Below are 20,065 nucleotides of genomic sequence, written 5' to 3' on the forward strand. Positions count from 1 at the left end.
CATGGCCACTAGGTCTCAGGTTTGAGAGCCCGCCCCAGGGCAGCCCTCCCACAGCTGTACCCTGTGTCGTCCGGGTCTGTGTCATTGGGGGTGTTGTCATAGTCACTTTCAGGCGTGCTGTTCTGCTTCTCCAGCCTGGATGCCTGAGAGAGAAAAAGGCAACACCCGTTAGTTTTGAGCACAAGACATCTGGGAGCCTTGCCTAGGAATCATTACCTGTTAGGCCACGGGGCCTTTGTGGCCCAGATCTCACTTGGGCCAGGAGCCAACCCTTTATTGAAAATTTAGTAAAAGATGAATAGTAGACCCAGAAATGGTTTCTCTTTTTCTTGGCACCATTTTCTTCTTAGCTCAGTGGCAACTCCATAAACAGATCCTTGGTATAAACTAACACAGACATGCAAGGCAACAACCGTGTTTGGTTCTCTAAGGAATATGGAGTTTAACTATAATATAATGCACAGGCCAGCGCTTACGTATCCAGAGACCGCCAGCACTGGAAGCCAGCTGTAGATTATCTACTCTAATACCAGATGAGAAAATGAAGGGCCAAAGAGCTGGGGGACAAAGCTAGTGCCACAGAGTCAGCAGAAACCCAGCAGCGAGAACCTAGGTCCTGTCTCCTACCACCTCCACTATTCCATGCCTTGCGCCCTGACGACTGTCACCATTCCAAACATTTAGGGCTCTCTAAGAACTGCCCTCAGAGACAGTTTATACGAGCCACACAAGAAAACCAGCACTATTAACTTACTGCTGCATGTCGTTTGTGAACCAAAATGGGTTAACCCGGCACAACACTTGGTCTCCAACCACTTTTATGTTTCCCCAAAAAATCTATCTCTTAGAATATAAATATCTGATGCAACTGTGGAGATCAAAAAAATGGTGCACAGATTCAAAAGAGGGATCCTAAAAATGTTTTGGGCAAATGGCAGCATGGCAAAGTACAGGGCCTTCCAGGGTGACAGAATTTGAAGGGGAACACATTTCTCTGAAGGAGACTATGTTAGTTCTGGAGTGTTTAATAAACATAATTTCCCCTCAGTATTTATTTTATCCATAGTGTTTGAGAATTTCTTCATCTAGAACAGGTGTCAGTGGAAGCTGATTCAAAACCTAACCTGATTACCTTGCAAAATACAAATATGAGCGATTTCCACCTTTATACCTGAATTTAATCCAAGTTAATCATGTGACTAAGGAATTTTATCAATGATGCAATAAAATGTGGCTAAAGATACAGCTGTAAACTAAGACCCTTGTTTAAACCTATGGAGACCTTGTAGCTTCATCCAAAAAAAATGGCTACCACAGAATTGGCCAGTTTTGTTTTTTTTTTTTAATTTTTTTTTTCAATGTTTATTTATTTTTGGGACAGAGACAGAGCATGAACGGGGGAGGGGCAGAGAGAGAGGGAGACACAGAATCGGAAACAGGCTCCAGGCTCCGAGCCATCAGCCCAGAGCCTGACGCGGGGCTCGAACTCACGGACCGCGAGATCATGACCTGGCTGAAGTCGGACGCTTAACCGACTGCGCCACCCAGGCGCCCCCAGAATTGGCCAGTTTTAAGAGTCTATATAAGGTCCAATTATTTGCTCCTTGCTGGTAATGCTGCTTGGCCCTCTGAAGGCCGGATGCAGACAGGCAAGACCGTCAGCCCCAGAGTGGAGAAAGACTCCTTATTCACACCACATTTTGCTTTACCCTCCCCATAGTCTCTCTTCCTCCTCCCAGGGCAAGGGCTCCCTTCTTCTGTGGGCTGAGGTTTTCCCACTTTTCTGAGGGCTCTATTTGGTCCTAGCCACTCTAAGATAAGATACTTGCTAGGCTCCTAAAATTCAACGTGAACTCATACTTCTCCCACTCAAACGCATCTGGCAAATGATTTAAAATACTGGCTTGGTGCCATAGGAGAGTCTGTAAAGCTGAGTTCTATAAAATCTACAACCTTCCAGATCCCTGTGTTTACTACCAGTAAGCAGTTCTACTTCAACCGCTGCCTTATTCTGACCTGGCCTTATGAATCTATCAGTGAGTTACTGACCACTACAAGTGTAGCTGGAAGACCAAAGCTAGGCACTGTACCTAGTGCAGGGAATGGGGACAGCTGGCTCTTCCAGAGGTGATCTAAAAAAAGCTCCCCCAAAACAAGCAAACAAAAATACCCCATCTTACCTTTCACAGGGAATGCTTAATCTTTAAATTTCTTTTCCTTTAGTTTTTATATATGCACATACAAGGATGAGTGTATGTGTGTGCGTGAGTGTGTCCGTACACACACACATGCACACACATACATAAATGAAATGTAAAAAACTTGCACTTAAATAATTATTCTAGAAAATTCATCCAGAGCTGCTCCAGTGGAAATATCTAGAAAACAGAATTAAACCCAGAGAATCTCACATTTTTATAATCAATCTTTTTGCTTTCCTTGAGGTAAATGTGATAATTACAAATCAAATGCATTACCCCACAATTAACAAAAGCACCAGGTCTCATTTAAACATTTTAGAAGAGTAACAACTCATGTATCTAATAAAACTACTCAGGAAACGTTCCTTAAGCACAGAAAACAACATATGGCAGTAACCATCCAGGAAATCAGTTACTTACGGATTCAGTCTTTCATCGTTGTCAAACAAAAGCACAGGACAGGATTTCAAATTAGCCAGCATTTAATTTTATGAAAATTACTGTACACATGCAGAGCTAAGATCAAGACCTATTAGTTCAAAGTGCTGCTCTCTCAAAGCTGTTAGTAGAAAAGTTACCTTCTAGCTGGTGCTGGTTCAGTTTACTGAACAGATGTGCAGTTGTTTCTGAATACAGACATGCCATAAATACCTAAACTCATAAAGAAGCAGTCAGGAATAATCAAGATTATCAGTTTCAATGATGTAACTGTTAATCTTGTATAAAACACTGTCTCAGCAAGCAGTCCTTGCAAGGATTCTCAAAACTACAAAGACGACAGACTTTTTAAAAGACAAATCTCCCAGTGGGCAAAAGAGGTCTACTTGACTCTTATTAACAAAATTTCAAAGGAGAGGTTTCATTTCTATTTAACTGTCCCTTAGTTTAACCGAAAAAAACCATAATAGAAACATCGCAGTTCAGAACTGCCAAGACTCAGTATTGTACATCAAGAATGCTTTTCAACAGACTACCTCCAAGTGTGGAAGAGAGCCCCAAAGGGCCCCGATGAGCCATATGGCACCTGCAGTGGGAAAGAACCACTCTGTCATTCCTACTGATGTGGAGGGAATGGAAAAAGGCCCAGTGCAAACCCCACCCTATCTGTGAGGGTAGCTCCTCACGCACAGCCACCTTCCCTCCTCTAGGATTGGTTATACTATCCTTCTATTAAAGAAAGAGTGAGCCATGACCTGAACTCAGGCCATCAAAGCATATGCTCTCTCCACCACGATCCCAGCTTACCATCATGCACTCTGGGCAGGAAAGGGATTTTTTTTAAGTTTTTTTTTTTTTTTTCTTTTAAATTTAAGTAGTCTCTACACCCAACGTGGGGCTCAAATTCAGGACTCTTGAGATCAAGAGTCCCATGCTTTTCCAACTGAGCCAGTCAGGTGGCCCAGGAAAGGATTTTTTAAACTGATGGTGCCTTTGGGAGCAGGGAGTCCCTAGGACCCTTTGACTTACCAAGAGGCTGGGTGTGGAGGAGGTGCTTAATAGACACTGCCGTCTGCCTACTCTAAAAGAAGCTTACCTGAATCATGTGTGGTTACTGAGAATGTAAATTACACATCAGCAAGCTGGCCTTGACCAACTCATCAAGTGAACAGCTTCATACTAACAGCTGCCTACACCTCCCATGCTGCCACATGTTGCAATCCTGATGTAGGACACAGGGACTGCAACACCTGGGTACGTCAGGAATGGCATTCACATAAAAAATGCAACAGGTTGGGGCGCCTAGGTGGCTCAGTCGGTTAAGCGTCCGACTTCAGCTCAGGTCACGATCTCACGGTCTGTGAGTTCGAGACCTGCGTCGGGCTCTGGGCTGATGGCTCAGAGCCTGGAGCCTGCTTCCGATTCTGTGTCTCCCTCTCTCTCTGCCCCTCCCCCGTTCATGCTCTGTCTCTCTCTGTCTCAAAAATAAACGTTAAAAAAAAAAAATAAAAATAAAAAAAATGCAACAGGTTAAAAAATAAAAAAAGCATGATGATGTCTTAGTGTTTCAGTTGGTCCAAATATCTGATAACTGTTGCTCTGGACAAATTTGACATGTTTGCCTTGCTACAATATTTAACCAGCAGCCAGCTAATTTTCTGAAGGTTTAAAAAGACCATATGTTTCAAATAAATGTTATAGGGTGAACTGCAAACACTGTTAAATATTAAGGGAAACTGGGCAACGTTGGGTTAGACCAAAGGGAGACCGCTTCGGACAGACATGCGCGTGTGCGTGTGCCCGCGCGCCACTGTGCTGACACACCGGGGTGAGCACTGCCTCATGCAGGACAGAAGGGCAGTTAGTGGAGGGACAGGAGGGCCAGGGGAAGCACAAAGCGCCCAGGAGCACTGCCCCTCCTCCAGAGAGCAGACAGGTCAGAGTGTACTTAACCCTTCGGGCGCTTTCATCCCTCGACCAGGAAAGTGTGGAGGGGAAGGAAGGCAGAGACGAAGAGGAGGTCACAAGCGCACTCCTCCCGATCTGGAAGGGGAAAAAGAAACACGCTCGGGGAAAATACAAAACAAACAAAAATCCCTACCACCTACCCTGGCTTCAGCCTGGGGTTTCCTGGTCAAAGAATCCTAAACAGCAACTCACTACGTGAGATCAGTGCTGAAATTTCTGTGACAGGCAGGCTGACTGCCATGTTAGCTGATGACAGGTCCCCAGAAATGTTTACTCCTTTAGTGAGATACCTCCCAGAAATTACTCAGAATTTATAAAGCTACTTTTCTATAAGAGAAAAGAGAACACCTAGCATAATTTATGAATTTTGTCAATAGTTTTTTTTAATGGATAGCCTAAACAAGTATTTGGTTTTTAATCAGGACATACAGGAAATGAGAAACTATATAAACGGCTAAGTTGGTTTATGTTATAAATCTACTCTTCAATACAGATACAGAACTTTTGCAATAAAGTGACATCACATTCTAAGTGTTTCTAAAGTAAAAAAGTATACTATGAAAACTGACAAAGTGGTTTTTCCTAACTTTTGTTTTTAGCTAAACAAATATAAGATTCTTCCGTTAGTTCAATGGCATTTCCATGACACCAAATGTATCAAATCAATTGCCTTAGAATGTTTTGGTCTAAACAACTTAAAAACTTGAAATAAAGGAGTCCTAATTACAATATAACATCATTGAAATTTTACCACACTAAAGCTTGACAAAATTAAACTAGGGTTTAATTTACTAGACCATATCCTTTACTCTGCATTTACTCTGAGAATTTTTTGAAAACTCCTATAAAATTTGAAGAAATAGTAACTTTCACATTCGAAACGATAAAGACTACTCTCTGAAAAAACAGAAGTTCCCAATGTCTATAGCATCCTGTCAAAACACGGGTTTTTAAAAAATAATCCAAGACAGATATAATATTTGAAAACCTCACAACACAATACTCATCCCACTGTAAAATAAGATTGTTAGCAGCCTGTTACAGAACACAATCTTTGGAATACAATCCTTGTAAAACCAGTGTAGAGTTTTTACATTTCATTTGTGTGAAATGACAAAGCCACATTTTCTCCACCAAGGGGACAAGGGGGTGCAGAAGTTAAGCAGGCAGGCTGACCACACGCGGAGAGGCTGCGGAGGCCCGGAGGCTTCCAGACCTGCCCACCGGGAGGAGCAGAGAAGCACCTTGAATTCTAAGGGCTCCATTTCATAAAGGGGCAAGTGCCTGTCTACCTCAAAGAAGACAGCACTTTTGCTGGTGACCTTCATAATTTGTTTTTGTTTTTAGAAGTGGGGAAGGAAGCTTGTTACAAAGAATGTTCCAGTACTGGCTGGCTGGGAAAGATATTATGGATATGAGGGAGAGCAGAGGGAGAGGAGCTGAACAAGAGCCAGAGTCCCAAACTTTGTTGGGAAACTTTCAGCCAACGGCCCTATCTGCTTGTGGGAATACAAGCATCTGTTGACATGTTAATACAGCAAACACAAGGATAACTCTCTTAGCCTAGTTTGGCAAAGCAGAGACACGGGGATGTGCTGGTTCAGAAGAGAGAAAGCAACGGTCAGGATGGACAGAGAGTGAACAGCAGAAGCGCCAGTGGTGTTACTTACGTGCGCGGGGAAAGGCTGGAGTCTCGTCCTGCTCTCTTCGGGGTGGTTCACTTCTCCCATTGGGAGATATGGTTTCTGACCTGATCCCGTCTCGTACATGGACATGGGCCTACTGCCCCGGGCAGACGGACGTCGCTTTAAGGAAGAGTGGTTGGAAGTGTCTGTGTACTCAGAACCAGTTTGCACCTGATATATATTGGTTGTGGCCTGTTTCCTGAGGTTCGAATTTTCACTCTGGAGTGTTTGAAGCTGAAAGAAATGTTTGGCAGTGGGACGGTGTTTTTCTACAGCAAGCAGAAAAAGCAAACACCAAGTAAACGCATACAACTACCAGCTTTAAACAGTAAGAACAGTAATGGCTAGCTGGGTCGAAAGTTACAGCAACTACAAACGAGAACTCTTTCTCCTAGAATGAGCGACACGCAATCAACTCACTTTATCACTTCAGCAAATTAAACAGCTTAGTTTCTCATTGTGGCAAAGTTGCAGTTTGGACTTGTTAAAAACGAAACGTCTAACTACTTAAAAACTGGTCATGGTGGGCCTGGGGAATGTTTGTGGGCAAGCTGTATTCTGGAGCGTTCTTAGGCTGTTTCAAGCAAGAGGTTGAGATCATTAAGACGTCACTTAGGTAACTCGCTTTTCAAATGATTCCTGAGCGATTTGCAAATGCCAAAAATGCCAGCAGACACCATGGAAGCAGCACAGAGATAACCAGGGTTGCTTTGCAAAGCAAGAAAGACAGTGAAGTTCAGCTTATGAAAAATCAGATGAGCTACTGCTTCCCAAAAAGCCAACAAGGAAAATTAGGATCAATAAATTTTTATTGCAGAATACTCTTGATATTCCAAACAATTTAGCACTTTTAAAAAAGAGAGGGAACTGAATCACGGTACGTTTGCTATATTAACATATCACGAAGAAAACTGGAGGCCTATCGAACTACGTTAACATCTTCGTCTGAATGCTCCACGTAGCACGCATGCTTCCCTCTGGTGATGGGTCATCTTTCCGCCAGGGCCGGGATACCTGGCCTCGCTCTCCTTTGGCTTTTGTCACTCAAAAACGCGACCATGGCAGTGTCAGCTTTAAACACTCTAATGTGCCTGGCACCACCCTACTTTAGTTAGAGGCTGTCACTTGGAGACCCTGATTGCTCTTTCCATTCCTCACATGCAGGCTGCTTCATGGTGTTTGATGAATTAGAGTTAGGGGGTCAGCAAGGAATCGTGTCACTCCTTAGCGTCTGGCATTTCAAACACAATTAACTGAGTCCAGTCCTGCACAGTGTCCTTCCTCTCTGGTGCTCCTTCATCTTCCATGACAATTTATAAGCTGGGGGTGGTGTAAGTTCAGCTGTCTACTCTTTGACAGAGACTGTAAACTCTGACCAAATTCCCCACCAGGGCCAAGGCTTAAGTCCGCAAGCAAATGTATTTGAACCAGAAGATCATTACTTTCTCAATAGCAAACCCATTCAGGGTTAGGAGTTACTTTCAACTTTTATTTAGAAAGCACCGATCTGTGAAAAATACACCAATAGTGGCTGCTCCTCTTCATTAATTAGCATCTTTTCCAAGCAACTGTTAAATATGAAAGATCAGATACAAATCATGCTACTTTGTCAACTATAAATATACAAGAACGTTTACCTAACTTTGAAACAAAACCAACACATCTTTGCAAAATAAGCAAATTCTACATACTTTATAGTCATAGTGCCAAATTTTTGTGACAGTCTGACTTACTGCTTCTGCCACAGAAATCCCCTCATTTCTTGTTTTTTTCTATATGTGATCCACTAAAGAATGGCAGACAGATTGCTTCTATACCACAAAGGCTTTCAGGGTATAACTTCTAACTGCGACTTGTTTTCCAAAGAAAGAACAGCTGCAAAGTGATAAGCAGCCACCGAAAATTCCTACATTCCAGGACAGAGGCAGGCATCAGGTGCCTGTCAAACTATTTATTAGAGAGCCCCTATCCTAAAGTGAAATGGACGCAGTGCAGGGAGTGAGGAGAATAGACACATGCCTCTGGATGAGCAACTGGGGTGTCTGGTCATGTGTCTGTAAAAACCTTCCCTTAGGGTTTTTTAGACAAGGTCTTGAAACGTGAAACTTCATCTTAACGCTTTTCATGCCTCTAAAACATCCAGCGTGGATTTTACTTGAATGTGTTTTGATGAGCACAAGTTCCTTGTCTTGATTTCAAAAAATTTTAGTCCTCTGTATTTAGAGAGATGTTCTAGAATAAATTTGATTGATGCCAATCTTAATAAGAATCAGATCATACTTTTTGTTTGGAAGGAGTGTAACAGGTAATGAAAACTTACAGATAATTCAATAGTTCCAGAAATCAAGAGCATTTCTAAGAATTGAGGAGATAATCCATGAGCAATGGCAAATAATTTCACTCTGCATTTCTCAAGGTTCAAGACATTTGTTTTCAAAGATACGAGGTTATCTCTGGTGACTTCTATAAATACTAAAAGAGCATTTTAGAAAAAAAAATGAAAATGAAAAAAAGGTGATGCTTAGCAGACTGATTTATACTGGCAAAGTCGGCATGTTTCAGAAAGAGTCACCTCAACAAATTTATTAGTTCAGTTAATGGGACAAACTATAATTCATTAAATAGAAGATACTTCAGAAAAGACAGAGGAAGTGCAAGCCCTCTATGATTGCACAGCAAAAGGGCTCTTGGTCTGCCTTGTTCATGGCTGCACACCAGCCCTAGATAGGGCCAGGCTGGCACAGAACAGGTGTTGGATAGAAATCTGGTTGATCTTGAGGCAGTATTGTAGGTTTGGAGCATTTTTCTAAAAAAAAGGTCTAGATCTCAACATCAAAAGAATTCTAGACCAAGCCCCAGGTGAGAGTGCACTGCGGTGCCTGTCCTTGACAGGCAGAGGGGACAGACTTTTTAGTTCTTTGGCCTTCCTTTAGGGAGCGTCACTGGAAAGGGCCCAGTCACAAAGGGAGCGAACCTTGTCCTCTGTTCTTGATAATGATTCTGAAACACTACTCTTCAAATGACAGAATTAAGGCACAGACACATACTTTGTTTTGTTTCTGCTTAAGGGAAGCATACAAAATCTCATCTTGTAGAGAACTGAATGATGGTAATACCACCCACAAAGTCTTGGACAGAATTGAGAATTTTTAAAACTTCCTTTTCTTAGCCTTCTCGTAAAGAGTTATGTCCATAACCCCCCTCTTAAGCATATTCCTTGCTACTATTAGCCACACTCCTTTTAGAGATTAATATGTTCACATATTTCTCACTCTCCCAAAAAGGAGTGAATGAGAAAATGCCAAATGGGATTTGTACAGCTCTCACTCATGCACATGAAAAATGTTTTCTTGTATTTACTGAGCGCCTACTCTGTGGCAGGCCTGTGCTGTAGGCTCTGAGGATATCATAAATTAGAAGTACCGGTGGAAAACAGAGCGGGGGTGTGGGATGGGGCTGCTGGAGCTGGTGGGTAACAACTGAGACTAAGAGTGAGCAGGGATGACAGCCCCTGCATGGAGTGCTAGTCAGCACAGACACCTGTCCAGGGCTTTTGTCCGCTCTGTCTTCACGGTGCGATTAGTCTTTAGAAGGAGCAATAAACAGCAAGGACTGCATCCCTGGAGGGGCATGCAGATTCCCAGGGAGCACGGAGTAGTGCAAAGGTGGTCGCAACTAGGTTATTACGTGTCAACTACTTGGGAAATTCACTCTGGATTTATTTCCCATCAAAACCACTTCGTCTGAACTCCAAATACACACTGCTTCCAAAAAGACAGCTTGGCCAAAGGTTCTTAGGTCTGTTACAATAACTGCTTTTCTCCCCCTCTGCCCACAAGCATCGTGCCTGGGATTCTTCCTTATGCTACAGGGTTAAAGAGTCAATCATCCTGGCATTTATTGACATGTTACCTTTTTCTGCATAATTCTCAGCTCGTCACTCAAGTTGTTATTCACCTTCATTAGCTGTTGTATCTTGGCCTCAGAAGCCACTAGAGCGTTTTTGACCTCCATAAATTCCTGCACAGTGACTGGTCCATCTGATAAATCTGAATCTAGGCTCTAAAAATAAATTGGGGAAAATGTTCACAATCGGAGATGATGATAACATTCAAGACTCACAGCTAAAGAATTTCTAAAGTCTGACCATGCCAGCTGGACTGCAAAGTTAATCAAACCAAATCAAGCCTTCAGGGAGTAATGCAAAAATAAAACATAAAGGTAGAATTACTGTAATACTTGAAAAATACTAGAGTCGATATTTTCTAACAGAACAGGAGGTGCAGCCCTAAATCTAGTCTGACGATGACTCTCTCAGTGCATTTTTCTGGTATTGCCTGACTTTCTCTTGCCCATTCCTTATTCTTTAAAGGTTTTAAGTAATCTCTGCACCCTATGTGGGGCTCGAACTCACAACCCCAAGATCAAGTGTCACATGCAACTGAACCAGCCAGGTATCCTCCTTTTCTTTTTAAAAATTCGTTCTTTCAGTATTCATTCATTCCAATCTGTATTGAGCATCAGGCAGTGTTCTAGGGACTTGGGATATGTAAAAAGGGAAAACAAAGATCCCTGCTTCCACAGTGTTTGCACCCCAGCAGAGTGGGAGAGAGAGAGAAGATGACAAGTGCTGTGGAAAAGAGAATATGGAGCAGGGTAAGGGGCCGGGGAGAGAAGTAGGGGTGAAGTGGGTGCGTTTTAATAAGGCAGGTGAGATAAGCCTTTGGGTAGGTGAGACATGAGTAACAGCCAGAAGGACATTAGTCAAGTGGAAGGACAGTAGTTGAGTGACTGTCCGGAGGAGGAACGTTCTAGCCAGCAGCAGAGCTCAGCTAGAGGGCGTGGGTGTGCAAGGCAGAGAGGAAGAAGCCAGTTGGTAGGATCTGGTCATGACTTTGGCTTTTGCTCTGACTGAATCTGGTGCTTCAGGGACACTGGACAGAGGCGGATAAGATGGGGCAAGTGACCTCTGCTGTCCCCTCCGCATCCCCTGCATCTGCCAGGGGCTCCACCCTTCTTACAGTTGTGTGAGCTGGACAGCTCTGGACACATCCTTTTTAAGTCCATACCCCCACTTCACACATCCAACTTATCACTGTTTATTTGTCTTCCTGTCCACCTGTTCTCAAACGTTTGCTGAGCCCCTCTGTGGGCCAGATCTGGGGCAAGATCCTGGTGACTCAGCAGTGGGTGAACTGGCCAGGCCTCTACTGCTTCTCCCTGGGCCCACGTTTACTCTGCTACCAAGACTTCCCTTCCACCTAGACTCTCTCAGCACGGGGCTCGTGGTGGCCCGCGTCAGCTCTTGTCTGGACCTCCAGCACTACCCCACCTGGGTTTCTTATCTTCCTCCACTCTCTGACCCGCCGAGAACAGTACTCCCAAAAGAGAGGAACCCAAACTGCTGACCTTAGCTCTCCTCACCTGCCTAAGAGCTTCTCGGGCTCTGTGCTGTCCGCCAAGGTATGGACTCTTCAGCCTGGTGTCACATTCCTCTGTGGTATGAGCCCTGCCCTCTGTTGCAGCTCTGAGTTCCACTCGTTTCTGGCTGTCTCTACACATGAGCGGGTTCCTCCAGATGCCCTCTTTCACCTTCCCTCTGCCTAGACCACCCTTCTCTGCCTCTCCACATGCCTAACCCTGTGCATCCTTTAAGGCATATATTAACTGCCACCCCACTTACACAGCCTCCCCTGACACCTGTCCTCAGCAACAAGCTGCATCTCCTCACACACCCCTACCCCCCAGCTTCCGTTTGTGCTTCTTATGACACTTTGAACCATTGAGAGCAGTTCTCTCTCCTACTAAGCAACTAGGCAGAGAGAGCCTCACAGGAAAGGGACCAGGCCTCATTCGGGAGAGTATTATCCAGAGAAGTCACTCAGTAAACATTTGTCGGAAGAATAAAATGCACTGGTCCCTGCTCACAAGTTTTATAAAGTCACAACTAAAGCTGTGATTTGGCAACGGACTTAGAGACACGGACCCCCTGTTGACCTCACTGGTCTAAGCTGGTAGTAAGCCGAACAGTACCTCCAGAGCACTTTTCACAGTGGTTGATAAATAAGGCGATTTTGCAGGAGGAAAGATTTCAGAAAGAAACATGTTCTTCCTTTCTGTGTGCAACATGTCACCTCACCTTCTGCCTATTTGCCTTGCTTGCAGTAGGTTCCAGATCCGTGTCTTCATCTGAGGCCACACTGTCATAGTCCGGCTGGTCATTGTCTTGACTCTCGACACTGTGCTGGTTACTGATTGTTTTCAGTATGAGCTCCACGTTGTCTATCAACAGAAACAAACAACTTTTCTTCAGGCCTAAAAAAAACTTTTATCCCCAAAATCCACTGGGAAGATTTTTGGGTTTAGCCATTTAAAGACTAAAAGAAAATGACAGAAATAGCAATGTTATATTCACACCAAAACAGGAATCACAGAGGTTATCAACCAGAAAGGGCCTTACTATCAACTGCATGGAGGTATTTAAGCATCCCTGCAAGCCACTTAGCAAATGTGGGCAAATTAATTAGGTGGTTTGGGAAAGTGCTGCTCAGATTGAGAAGGCAGGCTCCCAAGTTTCTCATTATTCCAGGAGACAGAGCACAGAGCTTAGTTCCAACTCATGGAAATAACACTGTAACTACTATAAGATTAACTGGGATTCTATTTTAATTGTAACTTGTTTACAAGGTAACGACATGGAAAAGAAACTGTTAAAATGGAGCCTAGTGAACTTGGTGCTCAAAGAACAGGCTCCTGGCATTTAGTCAGCTGACTGCCAGAGAGGAGAAAACAACTCAGTGGACACACATACCCATGCCAGGAAGGTATGGCCTACAGGGGAGCAGGGATGATTCCACAGGCTCTAACACGCTTTGAATAAAACATTTCACAAATTATCCAAGCCTCTCCAACTTCTCTCAGTCAACTGAAGCTGACCTCTGATTTCCAGTGTTATTTCTGGTTTGTATCTGGGTGACAAATTATGGTTACTCAAAAGGAATTTTAAGTTTTCAAATTAATATTTAAAATATATGTATCATCTGACTACAGAAATAATACTCAATGCTGGGGTGCCTGGGTCGCTCAGTCAGTTGAGCGTCTGACTCCTAATTTCAGCTCAGGTCATGATCCCATGGTCCTGTGTTGGGCTCTGTGCTGAGTGTGGAGCCTGCTTAGGATTCTCTCTCTCTGTCTCTCTCTTTCTCTCTCGCTCTCTCTCTCCCCACCCCCTTACCCCTCTACCCCACTCACTCTAGCTAAAAATATATATAATAATAATAATAATAGAAAAGAGGCAATACTCCATATAGAATAATGGTAATCACTCCTAGCTATTGATCTATGTTGGTCTATACCCTTCCAGAGTTTTCCCTAAACATATACATATAAAGAGCCAATTTCATCAACAGCAGTTGGTATGGTATAGAAAGTTGCTGTGAAGACTAAATTAGCAAGTCCTGAACCAGTGACCATCATTTCTGTGGAAACACAGGGTTGGGTTCCTGCCAGCCTCTGGTCACATCATTTCTGTCAACCAATCGATATAGAACCTTACTTTATGTGTGTTTCTGTTTAAAGGCACCTTTAGAATATATATCTATATATTTTTACGAGCGCCTGGGTGGCTCAGTGAGTTAACCATCTGACTTTGGCTCAGGTTATGATCTCACAGTTTGTGAGTTTGAGCACCACATCGGCTCTGCGGTCAGCGTAAAGCCCGCTTCAGCTCCTCTGCCCTCGTCCCTCCCCCACCTCACTTATGCTCTTTCTCTCTCTCTCCCTAAAATAAATAAACATTGAATATATACATATGTGTTTATTTATATTTATGTTTAATATAATATATATTTATATTTAATGTTTATTTATTTTGAGAGAGAGAGAGAGCACGCACATGCAGAGGGGCAGAGAGAGGGAGACTGACAGAATCCCAAGCAGGCTCTGTGCTGTCAGCGAAAAGCCCAATGTGGGGCTCAAACTCATGAACCATGAGATCATGACCTGAGCCAAAATCAAGAGTCAGACACTTAAACTGAGACTGAGCTACTGAGGTGCCCCTAAAAACACCTTAAAAAATTTTTTTGTTTTTAATGTTTATTTTCGAGAGAGAGAGGGCGAGGGAGGAACAGAGAGAGACACACAGAATCCAAAGCAGGCTCCAGGCTCTGAGCTGTCAGCACAGAGCCTGACGTGGGGCTTGAACTCATGAACCGTGAGATGATGACCTGCAGAGCCAAAATCGGACACTTAATCAACTGAGCCACCCAGGCGCCCCATAAAAACACCTTTAATATACATTGTCGATTCATTAACATTGAACTGACAGCGAATAGCACTATCCAATTCATGTGCGAACGAACCTTATCTCACACAGGTATTTTCTCCATAAGGCACATCACAGCCTCCTTGTGCTTAGGAGCCCCAGAGAGCACTTGAGTACAATGCCGGGGCCCATTTTAAGCAGCAAAATCATCAACAAAAGGCACAAAAATGTAAAAATGTGGTACTAAGTAGACCTAAAAAGGACACTTATTAACAATATGAGAATTGAGACAAAAAGGCAGAGCATGGCCTAGTTCAGTTTCAGCTGGGAATGTGTGTTTTGGGTGACTCAAATATTTTGCCACTCTGCACATGTCCACGAGTTTCTATGGGGAGTACTGATGTTGAGGTTACAGATAAATTTCAGTTAACAGATGAATTTGCAAATATGGGATCTGCAAATAACGACGGGTGATTATGTATTTACACAGTACTTCCATGTGATATATTCACTTGCACATATGTATGTGTATAAATGGTCTCCTTACAAAACTGCGATTACACTAAACCTTTTTTAGAAAAACTGATTTATTACTTTATATCACTCTATATTCTTTGGGAAAAAAAAGGTTGCACTACTCAAATATATTCAAATTCTCATTGCTTACCTGTTGCAAACTGTTACCTGTTTCTAATGTTTTCAGTGTTACATATATGTGTAACATCTTTGATTGTTTACCCTCAAGTTAGCTAGAAATGGAACCACCAAATCAAAGAGTATGTACATTTTGACATTTCAAATTTACATAAGGACCTTTACCACTACACCTTTGCCAAAATTTAGTAAATTTCCTTAGAATCTGCTTATTCCTGTTGAACTAGTAAAATCAAAAACTGATGTCAGTTGATGATTACTGTCTTTGGGGAATACGATGCTAACTGAAAACTTAATTTTTATAGTCTGTACTTCTTCCATTTAAATGCTTTAATAATAGGGGCACCTGGGTGGCTGAGTCAGTTAAAGCATCTGACTTTGGCTCAGGTCATGATCTCCCGGTTCGTGGGCTTCAGCCCTGTGTCAGGTTCTGTGCTGACAGCTCAGAGCCTAGAGCCTGCTTCGGATTCTATGTCTCCCTCTCTCTCTGCCCCTCCCCCACTCACGCTCTGTCTCTCTTTCTCTCTCTCTCTAAAATATAAACATTAAAAAAATTTAAATGCTTTATAATAAAAAACATATTCTACGGGCACCTTGGGGGCTCAGTCAGTTGAGTCTACTCTTGATCTCGGCTCAGGTCATGATCTCACAGTTCGTGGGATTGAGCCCCACATCAGGCAGGCTCTGTCTGTACTGACAGCATTGAACGTGCTTGGGATTCTCTCTCCCCTTCTCTCTCTGCCCCCACCCCCCTACTTGTGTGCACACACCTTCTCTCTCTCTCAAAATAAGTAAACTTAGGAAAAAATGTATTATATATAATTAGAAAAAAAACAGTAAGTATAGAGTAACGGGAGATGGGGAAAAGTGTGTTCCTAAGCACAGACTCAGGACGCTGAGCTACTGAACTAGATGCAACGGGGCACCTTGGAAATGGGGCTTGGTGCTCTCTACAATTTTAAACCACAACAATTCTTACTGAAGACATCTAAAGTTTATAGTAACAAGTTTTAATTATTTAGAACTCAGTTTTGTATGTAAGCAACAGCAGGTAAGCTGTAATATCAATTAAGAGGGTTGATTTTCTTATGCCCTTTAATAAGATCTAAGTCAGACTTTTGGGTTAATTTCAGGATGCATTTTTTGTTTTTTTAACTGGGAGGAGTTGGGGGGTTTCCAGTAAGGACTGGAAAACCTGACAGACAAATTCTAAAAGAGCTGTAACACTCCAGATGCAATTCTATAGGAAGATAGGTGATCTAAGAGGAAGAAACATATAAGGTAAATTTGAATAGCAGTTAGTAACACTGAAATATTTATCATTCATCAGGGCTCAAAAAAGGTAAACTTTTCATTATGACTGCTTTAATTAGTTTGTCATTTTAAACTTAACACGTGTGTCAAGTTTAGAAGACCAAAGAAGCAAACATTTAGTGGTTTGAAACAGTTACCTTTTGAACCAGAAAGAGGACTGCCTTGCTGTCTCCTCTTGGCATCACTGAGAATGTCGATGACCAGTGTGGCAAACTCATGGGCGTTAAACCGAGCTAGTTTCTGTCTGCCCTGAGTGAGAAAATAATTGGAAATATTTCCACATGTGAAAACATATGCGTCAATATTCACATAAAACCAGTTACACTATCGTCAGATTTCAGCAGACTTCCAAACAGGATCAAAGTACCACCGCAGGTTAATGGAGTCACACATCAATGTTTTCCTTGCAAATAGTCTAGAACCATCTACATAAGAGAACTAGATACCATTTAAATTCTCACAGTGCACATTTCTGAAAAGAAAAACAAAATGTTTCTACCTGATGCTTTTTTCCATTACAATTCAATTTTAGAGTAGACCCAATAATGAAAAATTTGGAAGAAAATTGTAAAACTTCAAGGTAAAGTTAAAAATGCTGGGAACTGCCATTGCCATTAATCAATAAACATTAAAAACCCTTCCCAATTTACTCAACTTTTCTCCTCATTATGGGTGCTTAGGCTGTTTTGAATGCTCTATTATTTTATACAGTGCTTTGAAGAAAATCACCGTGCATAATTCTTTGTATTTTTATTTTACTAGCATATATTCCCAACTAAAGATTTCTGGTGTGAAAGGATGGACTTAATTTTGAGGCTTTTAAAATCAGTTAACAAACTGACTTTCTGAAGTCTACAGCAACAGAAACTTACCTGCAGCATCAGAAAGCCCATTTCACCATACCCCTACCAGCTTCAAGTATCCTTTATTACATTCTCTATTAATTGGGTTGATGAAATTTTCATTAATGCCTTTTCATTAATGCTTTCTTGGATCACTAATAAGGTTAAACATTACTTCACATTTGTAAGCCATTTATATTTCCTCCGTGAATTGTTTCATATTCTTTGACAGGCTTCTGTTTACATTTTTTGCTTTTCTTACCAATTTCTTGAGTTTTTTGTGCGCGCGTGTGTGTGTATATACATAAAGGACAATTAACATTTTAATCAAACAAAAGTGTAAAATACCTGTCCTGGGAAAATGAAATACCATGTTATCAGCCATTCTCCAAATAACACTACCAGTTCCTTCTCAGATTCGGCCACTTGCCTGATTCCGTGTTGAAGAGTACTCAGGATTGACCGGAAGGAAGGGGACGACAGTTGTCTCGGTTACCAGGGTGCTGTGGTTTTGCGTGGCAAGCCAGACTAGCCAGAGGAAAGAGCCAGAGATAGAATCTTATCACCATGGGTGCGCCACCGCCCCTCTGACAGCCGCGGCTCCCATGTCATGAGGGAGACTCGGGGAAGCACACTCCGAAACCAACATACACAAAAGTAAATGTCGACACACGCATCATCAGGACAGGAGAAATCAGGCAAGTAAAACACTGAGGTGGGCAGCTTGTCACTGCCCACTGACAAGAGAAGCTTATTAGAAAAAGCCACGTGTTCAGTCACCTGCATCAGTCTCTCGCCTGTCAACTTCATCGTACACATCCATGGCAAGTTCTTCAAACAAATGATTACTTAGCTGCAAGTAAAAAAATATCAGGAACACAAGGGACAAGGATTAACACTAGCAGAATGAGTGGGCATTGTGACTTAATTCACCCTTTGATCTCCAATGTCTTATCCAAAGCCAGTGCTTAGTAAAATACCGACTGTTAAACAGACAATAACATTTCCAGAACAGTACAGCTCCTCTAGAAATTTCTGCCTCCCACAGCAGCCTCACTCCTTTGTAATACGTAGACAGGGGTGTGCTATGAAGGAGTAAGAGGCATCTGAAGTGCACAATCTCAAAAGTAGGGTCCAGTTCTCCACTCTTCGCGTGACATCACCCTTTAAAGTCCCCCTCTTCTGCTCGTGAGCAACTGCCAGTGCCTCTGAATATAAAGAATCCTAAACCCTTGATGGGATAGAGACGCCAAAACATGCCATTCTGAAAAGATAAAACATGCCACCGCACAAGCTACCACCCAGACTTCGGCAAGTCTGCTGTATTCTTCAGTAAGCAGGCTTCCAATCCCCCAAACCAAGTGTCCCCAGCAAAAAACACCTGTCTATACTCAGTACATTGTGCAGTGTTGGCCAACAAAACAATCTCCACACTGCCTGGAACGCCTGCCTGGCGGCCACTGGGATAAACAAGACACTCAGGGTCTTCCTCAAGCCACCTGAGGCTAAGCGTCCACCAGGTGGCTCTAGTTCTCTGCACTTTTCCCCTCATAAAAAACACCCAGATGTTTGGTGGCAGTCACTTTTTAGTTGACACTGAATGTCTTTTATTCCTGACCGTATTCCTTACGTCCACCCACAGTACCTGGCACAGAGATGGGGCCCAGGAAATATCCAGCACACACTGACCAGAAGGTATTTTATGTGGCAATTTAAAATGCTGGCTACACAGACCTTGTGAGAGCTTGCTAAAATGAATACAATTGCTGGATGAAAGAAGCAGGATATAAAATCCTATAATTATGATTGAGCTTCCATTAAAAAAAAATGATAGGCATATAAAACGAGAATCAGAAGAAACATATCAAAATACTGTGCCTGAATCCATTAAGAATACAGTGAATGAAAAGGATTCCCCTTGTCCATTTTCCAAATTTTCTCTAGTGTGGTTAACTTATATTTGTAATTGAAAATAAGCTCTGATAGCGTTTTGCTGGATAAGATGACGAGCGACTGGAGACCTAAACTTGCATCACAAATATCGGTCTCTTTCCAATAAGGGGCTACAAGCTAAGATTATTATTACTGACAGTAACTACAACAGCAATACTGAGGGCTCACACCTCAGGTACTGTGCTACTGTCATCATATTAATACTCATGACACTTCTGTGCAGATAGAAACTATGATCATCCCACCCTACAGACAAGGAAATTGAGGCCCAGAAATTAGCAGCTTGCCTAAAGCCACAAAGCCAGCAAGTAATGGACCTGAGATCCAAGTTTAAGTCTCTCCAAATGTTAACGCTTAACTAATTCAAGAAACACATTAGTCTAATTATATTTTTCTCAGTTTCTTATCAGGGAGGGAGATACTGTGGGACAACCACTGAAGTGGCACTGATCAAGCTGTCCCTTGTGAGGAGACCACTGGGTGGGGTCAATAGGTATTGACAGCAGCCTGTCTCATTGAGCAGTTCAGATCTGCAGCCACTGATGGATCGTAAGTCCTCTTTCCAAGAGAGGACACCACAGAGCACAAAGGCTAAGGAGCTTGTCAGAGATGAGCTCTCTAACTGACCAGTCTGACCACAGCCCAGGTTCTTGGGATCTGTACTCAACTTTGTTCCACATATTTGTCTAGTGCCTGCCACATGCTAGAGATATTACAGACATAACCCCACCTTTATGCGGTTTTCAG

The 20,065-nt window shown here is 42.6% G+C and overlaps 1 protein-coding gene and 1 non-coding gene across 17 annotated transcripts in view; both read right to left on the bottom strand.

The window, feature by feature from the left end:
• GIT2 (GIT ArfGAP 2) overlaps positions 1 to 20,065 on the bottom strand; it is a 52,300-nt gene that overhangs the window by 9,766 nt on the left and 22,469 nt on the right. For 3 of the 16 annotated variants that reach the window (XM_086681935.1, XM_025933427.2, XM_086681942.1), the window contains exons 10-17: positions 18,146 to 18,218; positions 17,796 to 17,893; positions 16,661 to 16,772; positions 12,432 to 12,574; positions 10,205 to 10,354; positions 6,278 to 6,526; positions 4,593 to 4,682; positions 61 to 143 (exon numbers count right to left, since the gene is read on the bottom strand). In XM_086681935.1, the coding sequence (XP_086538061.1) occupies positions 61 to 143; positions 4,593 to 4,682; positions 6,278 to 6,526; positions 10,205 to 10,354; positions 12,432 to 12,574; positions 16,661 to 16,772; positions 17,796 to 17,893; positions 18,146 to 18,218 (998 nt within the window). Of the gene's footprint in view, positions 1 to 60; positions 144 to 4,592; positions 4,683 to 6,277; positions 6,527 to 7,083; positions 7,861 to 10,204; positions 10,355 to 12,431; positions 12,575 to 16,660; positions 16,773 to 17,795; positions 17,894 to 18,145; positions 18,219 to 20,065 lie in introns of those variants that run through there. The other 13 variants (XM_025933429.2, XM_086681937.1, XM_086681940.1 and 10 more) reach the window with 11 other exon arrangements.
• On the bottom strand, positions 16,377 to 16,438 carry LOC112870543 (U7 small nuclear RNA). The gene has a single exon (XR_003224497.1). It is a non-coding gene; the product is annotated as a U7 small nuclear RNA (small nuclear RNA).

The sequence above is a fragment of the Puma concolor genome, chromosome D3 (assembly GCF_028749965.1).
Source record: "Puma concolor isolate L17-30 chromosome D3, mPumCon1.1.hap2, whole genome shotgun sequence".
NCBI lineage: Eukaryota > Metazoa > Chordata > Mammalia > Carnivora > Felidae > Puma > Puma concolor.